Source organism: Notamacropus eugenii, chromosome 5 (genome assembly GCF_028372415.1).
Source record: "Notamacropus eugenii isolate mMacEug1 chromosome 5, mMacEug1.pri_v2, whole genome shotgun sequence".
Lineage (NCBI taxonomy): Eukaryota > Metazoa > Chordata > Mammalia > Diprotodontia > Macropodidae > Notamacropus > Notamacropus eugenii.
In genome coordinates, this window is record NC_092876.1 from 192,800,364 (window position 1) to 192,810,118 (window position 9,755).

A 9,755-nucleotide genomic window follows, 5' to 3' on the forward strand; every position below is an offset into this window, starting at 1 on the left:
GTCAGGAGGCTCCAGAACTTCCTTCCTCAGTGGCATATATTGCAGCTTTCCTTGGTTCAAGGAGGGATTCAGATAAACCTGCTACCACATTGATTTCGATATTCCTTGTTTTGGGCAGCATGACTGGCAATTGATTTCCTGTTGCTGTTCTAAAGCAAGAAACTTAGTACCCAGCTTTCATGTCCTATTACATTCTGTATTAGGGAAGTCTGTATCAAGGTGGGTAACAGGTTGTTCCTGGCTTATGCGCTTGGCTGATTGGGGGCCCCTTTGGCATAGTGAGCAGACAAAAGGTATAATACCACTGTAGACTGTTAGATTCCCTAATATACTAAATGTCAAATGTTTTACATATTTGTTCCAAAGGTGACCATTCCCCAGTGGAAGTAATACAGCTTTGAGGGGGTGGGGCAATGGACAGATTTTAATATGGTTTGCTCTCCAGGGGCTCTTTGTTTTCTTAGTAAGACCAAAAAAAATAATAACCAAAAGCTACTTAGACAATCATGTGACAAGGAAGTATTTTGTCATGAACTATATTTGCACTCTAGTTCATGGTTCCAGTTTTGCTTAAATTTTTCCTTTTCACCTTGTAGATTATCTTTTACCTGGAGGCCAATAATATATTAAGTTTGCCAGGAATTTTAAAACATTTGTCTGGTTGACTTTGAGAGTGCTTTAGTTAGGGATGGAGAACATGTAGATTCTGCAATGGTACCAGACTCTTAAACAACTACATCTGGGAGGTACTTAGATCTGTCATAGACATACCCAGTTAATTTGTTACATGTTAGAAGCCATCTGGAATCCAGCCATGGGAGAACTAGCAGGAAAAGGATTATGATCAACCGCTAGACACGACAATTGATAATTGAATTTGGCAAAAACATAAGCACTCTGTGCAAGTCCCTGAGATACAGGGGTATGTCATGAAAAATGGCAGTCCCTTGCCTTTTCAAGGCAGATATGTACACAAGTTAATACAGAGAATGTGACAGGGTCAAATTAAATGTGCTCTACTTTAGGACCCAAAGGGACCTTAGAAATTTTCTAGTTTACCACCTTCTTCATTTTACAGATGAACAAACCAGTTCCAGGTTAGGTGATTGGGCTAAGATCACACAGGTAGTAAATAGAAGAATTGAGATTCCAACTGGTATCCTCTGACTCCCAATACAAATACCTATATATTGCTCTGTTCAAGTAAGAATTTACTTACACTTTATTAGCTAAGGGAATTGGGACTTAGTGGAAGTGGTGGCACCTGAGTTAAGGCTTGCAGGATTTTAGCAGACATTGAGAGGAGCGTATTTCAAGCATGAGGGAGTATCATGCATTTGAGTATTGTTAGTATCAGGTAGTTGTACTGACACTGACAGTACCAGTGTGATGTTGGCCAGGTCATTTGTCATCAGGTTCCTTTTCTGTAAGATGAAAGAATTGGGAAATAGACAAGATGAGAATGGAAGCAGCTAATAGTCCAATTTGTCAATGTGTATATTCAAGCATACATGCTAAGGTGGTTTTGTTATTCATCTGAAACACTGTGGAAGAAAACAAGTCATTATCAGATGTGATAGAGTAGTCCCAAAGATTCTTAGATTTTGAAGATTTCACTTACTGGCCTAACCCTGTTTCAAATTTACATGAATTATCTGAAAATTACCTTGTTTTACTATGGTAGTATATCTGTGTATTCATAATGACTTGCATATAGTATTTAATAATTATTTATTGGATTGGATTTTCTGAAGTTCTAAGAGAATTGTAAATCTTAAATTGGCAGAAACTTGTGGTCCATGTGGTACAATGGGAAAGTGACTAAATTTAGACAGAAAATGATTCAGATTTCTACTCTCCCACTCAACTGTGTGACTTTGGGTAATTTAGCGTTTCTGAATATCAGTTTCCTCACCTGTAAAACAAAGGGAAAATTGAACTTGATGACCTCTATGTAAGGTCCTTCATCTGACCCTATGATCTTTTATGACTTCTTTGTTTTAGATGAGGAACCCCCGATTTCCACACAGGTAGGCATTCACAGTGGGAAAACCAGAATTTTTGCTCAGTTCCTCTGACTCCAGTCTATAGTGATTCCATTTTGAGTACTAGAATATTTCCTTATATAAGCCTGAATGATTTATGGTGTCGGAAAAAGAAGTAGATTTATAGTTTTAACAGTGTCAAGTATGATGACCACTTTTTAAAAATGAATAGTCCAGTATTTTTAATCAGTAAAAGCTTTTTTTTTACACTAGTGACCTCTTTACCCTTTTCTATTGAATAGTGCCATTGTGGAAAATATACCCAGATAAAAATAATTTGTAGATACTAACAAAAGTTAAATATTTTTAGATTGGATTTATTCATTTGGATGTGGTATTAGAATTATAGATGTAGTAGAAGAATCTGATACTTCTGCAAGTTCTCATAGCTCTAGCTTGGATTAACATCTTTACTTGCATGCAATTTGTATGTTTTTACATAGACTGGGGTCTACTCTCAGATAATTTTCAAGGTAATTTTTTCCGTAATCATTTCTTGATCTATTTTTTATTGTTGTTCCCAATCATTTATACTATTGACCCAGATCCGCAGAATCAGAATTATATAACAGAGATGAGTGTGGGGAGGAACACTAGGAGTTGAGATATCAAATGGCACCAGAAATCTTTGTTTCTTGTACACAGTTTGCTCTCAGAAAAAAAAATTCAGAGCTGGGGAGTAGCTCAAAGACTGTATGGTCTAACCCATGCCTATGAACAGTCCCCTTTACAATGCCTAAATTGTCATCCAGCCTTTGCCTGAAGATTTCTAGTGAGGAGAAAGCCATCCTCTCCCTGCCATTTCACCTCAGCACCATCACACTTACATTAGAATGGGCACCACTAATTAGAATTTTTTTTTCATAAATTGTAGCTTTCACCTATTGTTCATAGTTCTGACCTATGAGGGCAAGAAGAACAAATTTAATACTTTTATGTGATAGATTTTCCAAATACTTGAGACAGTTATCATGTCCTTCCTAAGTTTTTTTCTATACATTAATTTTCTTTTCCTGAGTAAATAACTCACTTTATACTCTAAAAAATACCCTAACACTTGCAAACAAAAAGTACATTATGCTCTGCCTCTGAGATTTCATTTTTAGAAAGCTATTAGAACTATAAACTAGATTATACACTAGTAGGTAGAGTGCTACGCCTAGAGTGAGGAAGACTCATCTTTCTGGATTCAAATATGGCCTCAGACACTTATGTGACTGAGCAAATTGCTTAACCCTCTTTGCCTCAGTCATCTGTAAAATGAGCTGGAGAAGGAAATGGCAAACCACTCCATTATCTTTGCCAAGAAAATTCCAAATGGGGTCATGAAGAGTTGGTCACAACCAAAAAAAAATTGAACAACACACTATTAAAAAATTAAGTTTGATGTATTTTGTTTTTATATCACAGATATTTCTGGATCTCTTTCCTCCTGGTCCTAGTAAGCCAGCCATCATAAAAATGAATAAAAAAGAAGGGAAAACAGTTCGGTATAAGTTAACCAATATATTGAAAATGATAGAACTTGGAATTTCATTGGTATAGGGAGTTGGCATTTGGCAGTTTCTAGTTTTAGAGCATTGCCCAGAGCACTGAGAAGTTATAACTGATTTGCCAATACACCTCAGAGGTAATACTTAAACCCAGGTATTCTTGGCTCTAAGATTTGCTCTGTCTGCTATACCAGGCTTCCTTGAAAAAGGCTTGACATTCTGCATTATTCCACACCTGTAACTCCCCACCCTTGCAAAGAAAGGAGAGGGGAGATGCCTTCTCATACATTTTCTTTGAGGTCAAACTTACTCATTATGTTTTTACTGCATTCTTTCTATTGATTCTTTTTTTTAATGTTGTAATTTTGTATATTGTTTTTTCTGGTTCTGTTTACTTTGCATCAGGTCATGAGTAGACATTTCTAAATTAGTTTGGGTTTTTTTTTTTCAGATTAATTTTACACATGGACACTTCTGGATCTTCCTTTTCTTTACTAATTGTTGTTTACTAATCAAATTTAGCTAATCAGTTGTTTTGCTGATTCTACCTCTGTAACCTCTCTTAGCTTTTGTTGGTTGAACTTACCATCTCTATGCAAATGACTCTCAAATCTGCCAAACCCTCATCTCTCTCGAGTGTCAATTCCCTAGGTCTAACTGACTGCCAGCCATCTTGTCTGAAACAGAACTCACTATCTTTCCTCACAAACCCTCCCTTCCACTTTATTTCTCTTAAGGGTGTCAACCATTCTTCCAATCATCCAGGTTTGAAATCTAGGAGTCATCTTCAACTCTTCACTGGGACAAGACCGCTCTTCTTCCATCCAGTCAATTTAGTGTTTAGAGTCCTTCATAAGCTGCCCCACTCCACTCCACTCCCCATCCAACCCCTGCATACTCTTCAATCCAGTGGCACTAGCCTCCTGACTGATCCGGGAAAAAGATGCTCAATCCCTTGGTTCCAGATTTTTCCTCTGGCTGTCCACCAAGTCTGGAACACTCATCATCTCTGCCACCTGGCTTCCTTTTAAGTCCCACTTAAAATCCTGTCTCTGAGAGGAAGCCTTTCCCAACCTTTCTTAATTCTAGTGCCTTCTCTCTGTCATTTATTTATTTGTTTGTTTGTCTTACATATAGTTTGTGCTGTCTGTTGTTTTCCCTCGTTTGGTGGTGAGCTCCTTGAGGACAGGCACTATCTTTTGCCTCTTCTTGTGTCAGTGTTTTGCACAGTGCCTTGCACACAGTAGGTGCTTAATAAATGTTTATTGACTGCCCCGTCTTACTGATTTTACCTCTACAATTTGTCTCTGTACTCACCTCTCCTCTCACACAGCTGCTACTCCAAGTCCTTTTTGTGATAACCTCCCAACTGAACTCCCTGCCCTTGGCCTCACCTCTCTGTTTTTCGTGTAGCTTCCATATGGAAACTCTAACAACTCATTTCTGATTGTATTATGCCCAAGAAGCAGATCAGTGTCTCACTACCTACCTCTAGGACAAAATACAAACTCCTTTATTTGTCATAACCTTTCATAATCTGATTCCAACCTATCTGGTAAGCCAGGCTGATTTCCAATAATTCTTAGGTCCTCCAAATTCGAGCCAAATTCACCTACTTGTCCTCAAATATGCCATTCCATCTCTAATGTATGTTCTTGTAGATGATGCCTGTCCCTCATGACTACAATGCTCTCCCTCCATAACTACAAGTCTTGTCTCAAGGGCTATCTCCTATGAGATCATTTCTGATTCCCCCAGTTATCAATGTTCCTCACCTCCCTGATCCCTTCCCCTAATTGCATTATATTTATTTTATACTTATCTATGTACATGCTATTTTCCTCCACTGTACAGTGTAAGATCCTTGGGTGCAGACACTTGTTTTTTCATTTGTATCTCTAGGATCTAGCCTGGTGCTTGATTTTTGTTACCTTTGGGTACAAATTAATGATATGTCTCCCTTGTCCTCTCCTCTCACCACATATATATTGTATCATTTGCAAATACAATAAGTAAAAGTTTCCATGTTTTTATCCAAGTCATAGGCAAAAGAAAATGTTGAATGGGACAAATTTAAGGTTAGCACTATAGTCCATTTTACCAGCGTTAACCTTCTTGAAACTTTGTACTTCATAGGCAGAGAGATAAGGACTGTGTACTTGCAAAGACCCAGTTGAATTCAATCGAACCCAATGTAGAGGTGACCTTTCTGGAGACGTAAATTCACATCTTGAGAGTTAAAGCTAGGCACCTTTTTCTTTTTTGGAATAAAATCTTCCCAGAGATGTCAAACTCAAGGCTGATGGACCAAATGCAGCTTACAAAACTAATAAAATGAATAGGGAAATGTTTAACAGAAATAAATTAAAATGCAATAAAACATAACGTTAATTTGTGAGGTTTTTTTTAATCAAAGTCAATAGTGGCTCTGTTTCTATCTGAGTTTGACACCACTCTTCTAGGCTGATTAAGCATTGATTCCCAGTGAATACAGTGATTTCCTTTCTTCTCTTTAAATCTATAGAGGTGCTACTGGGTACTACATAATATTGTGCCTCTTGATATTCCTGGAGGAGAGGTAGCGTATCATAGTGGCAATCCTTGGATTCAGGGAGAAGTCTTGCCTGCATTTACTCTGTAACCTTGGGCAAATCACAGCTTCTTGGCACCCCAGATAGCTCTCAGAGATTATAAGTGACTCCTGAATCACCTAGGCATATCCATGGGGCTTGGGAATTTCTGCACTGAAAGTATCCTACACTGCTGAACTCGTGGGTCTGCACCAAAAACCAGTATTAATCCACTGCAGTATTGTTGATGTGTGCTCTCTGATTTGTAGCCTAGCTGACCTAGTTACAAACATGTCCTTAAAATGCAGATGAATCATCTCAAGTAACTTATAATTGTAAGTCACTTTGAGCGTTATGCAAAACTGCATAGAGGTATTGGTTGGTTTTTACAAAAAGCATTTTGACAAGGAAATATTTGGCTGAGTTAACTGTGTTAAGTAGATAACTGCTTAAAAGGCTACCTTATATATATATGTATGTGGTATAAAGTATCTTAATTCAAATAAATTTGGATTTATTGTCTCAATTCTACTAAAAAGGTTTTATTAAAATTATTTTCTGGGTGTTATGTACAAATTACATTATGTACAAAAATCTGTTTTTTTAAAATTTCTGTTATTGATAGACTGTTAAAGAACTGAATTCCATTCATTTGGAAATACCCAATTTTAGAACTGCTAGCATTAAAGATAAGTGAGCATAAATATTGCTTTTAGTCCTTCCTTCACTTGGCTCCATTTATTTCTCATTTCCTTGTAAGTTGAAGATTTCCCATCCTAATTTTCTCAGTTATTTCACTATTTCAGAGAGGCACCTACCTTTTTGAGTGTCGTTTCTAAAATGGAACATGGGGCTGCCTTCATGGTGTAGTGAATAGAGAGCCATCCTTGACTCCTCAGGCACACATTGACTGGGTGACTCTGGGCTTAACCTCTCAGTGCTGTAAGTGACAGAATGGGCAGAGCGAACTTCCCAACCTAGGAGCCTCTTCTGCAAGTGATGGGTCCAGTCTCCGGTCCCTGTCACTACTCCCATAATACTTGAAATCTTCCTTACCTGGATTTGTTTTTCTAATATTCTATGAGATTATTTTACATTAGTTCTCCCTTATTTTCCATTTTTTTCTTTACCCTTTTTTCGTTCTGGCTCCTTTTCTGTGATTCCTATGAGAAAGAATCTACAGTTATGGTCTTTATAACTTCATATTTTCCTTCTTCTCAATCACTTTCTCTCATTACTACAGGAATACTTTCTATCCCCTGGATCTCCTAATATCTTTGCGTAGAAGAGAGAGGGAAATGCTATTCCCAATTAACAGATGGAGAAAGAGATGCAGAACTTTAGTGATTTACTCAAGACCATTAGGTGCTATACTGAGGTGTCCTGACTCTCATGCCTCCTTGTTTATCTATTTTTGAGATTTGTTGAGGCCTTTTGTCTTTTCGTATCACAGACGTTTCTAGTACCTTTCTCCTTCCCTTGAAATCTTGAAATCTTCCCTTGTCACAAAGAAAAACAGCTAAGCCAAAACCAACAAGACAAATTCATCCGACGGTCTATAACAACACTTCATTCTTATGATACCCCACCTCCCTATTGAAATAAGGCTACAGGGGTGGGGAACAAGTGGTCTTGATGCCACATGTGGCCCTCTAGGCCCTCAAGTGCAGCCCTTTTATTGAATCCAAACTTCACAGAACAAATCCCCTTAATTTATTCTATAAAACTTGGGCTCAGTCAAAGAGCTGCATTTGAGGACCTAGAGAACCACATATGGCCTTAAGGTCACAGGTTCCCCATCCCCAAATTAGAGGAAGATATTTCAGCATCTATTCCCTAGGACCAGGGGTGGTCATTGCCTGCTTTGTTATATTTAGATAGATATTTGAGTTATTAAAAAGTTAATTGGAAAAAGTAAAAAAAAAAAACAACCAAGGTTCAGATTTGAGAATTAATTCATAAACATGAAAATTAGAATACATTAAAGGAGAGCTAAGGACCATCTCTATCCCCTAACAGTGAACCAAAATTATTCTAATACCCTGCATGCAATTCTGCTGAGTTGTCACCAGATGGCAGGAGACACCATTCTTCATTCTGTAGAGTTGGTTAAGGGTTTCCTCCCTGAAAGTCATGAGGGAGCACTTTATTTTCAGTGTTGTGTGTGAGCTTCTCAGAATGTTGGGATTTTTTTTCTTTCCATTTTAATTCTGTTTTGTCAATTGTAGATCCTATTAGTTTTCTCCTGTAGACATGTGAATAGTCACAAAAATAGTGGGGAAAGCACTTTACAAACCTTATAACCTCTATTGGCAAGGGCTCTTACTGTCATTTTTATGGCAAGGTGGATTTGAGAGGAGGCTTTTCTCAAATGTATGTTTGCCTCTTCTGCTGAAGCTGAAAAAAGGGAACTGAATTTTTAAAGCAATACTATAGGAAAGGAATATCTGAGGCAGGGGGGGAGAACCTGTGGCCTTAAGGCCACATGTGGCCCTCTAGGTCCTCAAGCATAGCCCTTTGACTGAATCCAAACTTCACAGAACAAATCCCCTTAATAAAAGGATTTTTCCATAAAACTTGGACTCAGTCAAAAGGCTACACCTAAGGACCAAAAGGCCACATGTAGCCTTAAAGCCACCAGTTCCCCACCCCTGGACTCTGAGGATTTTCAAATGTTTTGTCAAAGAGCAAAGAGTAACTGTGGCTTGACTGTAAAGCAGTATTCTTTTCTCTGGCAGGATCTCTTCCAGCCCTAAGTTGTATGATTTTGGAGACAGACAACGATACACACGTATGTGTATATGTGTGCAAATATACACATATATGAAACTTATGATTCCAATCTCAGATCAAGTTTCACATGTGGCTTCTCAGGGACCTAAATAATCAGCCAGTCTCCAATGTATTTCTGGGAGGTGTGGAGAGACTAATATCCTGAAGAACTACTTAATTTTTACTTGGAATTGGATATTTTTTAAACTGTTATTTTCCTCTTTCTCTTAGATGTTCTCCCAGCAATAGCAACTGAAATTCATCAGCCCAGTGTCATAGAAAGTAATGAAGTTGGAAGAAAAATTCAGTTCTGAACAGTCATTTGCACCCAGGTCTACTTTGCAAAGAAGTTCTGACTCAATGTATTCCAAGCAAAATTTCTAGATGTGATTACCATGTTCTCTAGAGACTTTTCATCTTATCATGAAAACAATTGCACTGGAAAGTAGACTGACTGATGCAATGGTCTTTTTCTTAGTTTTATGATAGCTTGAGTAACTTTTTGATAAATTTGATAGCTTTCTACAGGCTTTAGGAAAAAGTTGCTCTAAATTATGAAATAAAATAATGCCATGTTTATTCATGTCCATATTCCCCCAGGATCTATCCTTCGCACCTATTTTGAGAATATAAAGAAAAATGTTCTCTTAATCACAACCACTCACTCCCCACTCTTCTTCAGCACAACATGCACACCTTGTTTTTCCCCCCTTTCCTATCCTGAAATAGCAATTACAGTTGCCTGCGGAGGCTCTTGGGGGCTTTCAGACCATTAATCAATTTCACAGCTGGAGGCAAAGTATTTTCCATAGGGAACACTTTTTACATGAAACATGAGCTGCTTTTACCTTTTCAGGGTAGACAGAGGGTTAAAT

The 9,755-nt window shown here is 37.8% G+C and overlaps 1 protein-coding gene across 1 annotated transcript in view; it reads left to right on the forward strand.

Moving 5' to 3' along the window:
• The window catches only part of NUP58 (nucleoporin 58), a 71,948-nt gene extending 62,479 nt beyond the window's left edge, over nt 1–9,469 (forward strand). The window contains exon 16 of the mRNA XM_072611750.1: nt 9,112–9,469. Coding sequence (XP_072467851.1) covers nt 9,112–9,194 — 83 coding nt within the window. The 3' untranslated portion in view covers nt 9,195–9,469. The remainder of the gene's footprint in view (nt 1–9,111) is intronic.
• The last annotated feature ends 286 nt before the right edge of the window (nt 9,470–9,755 follow it).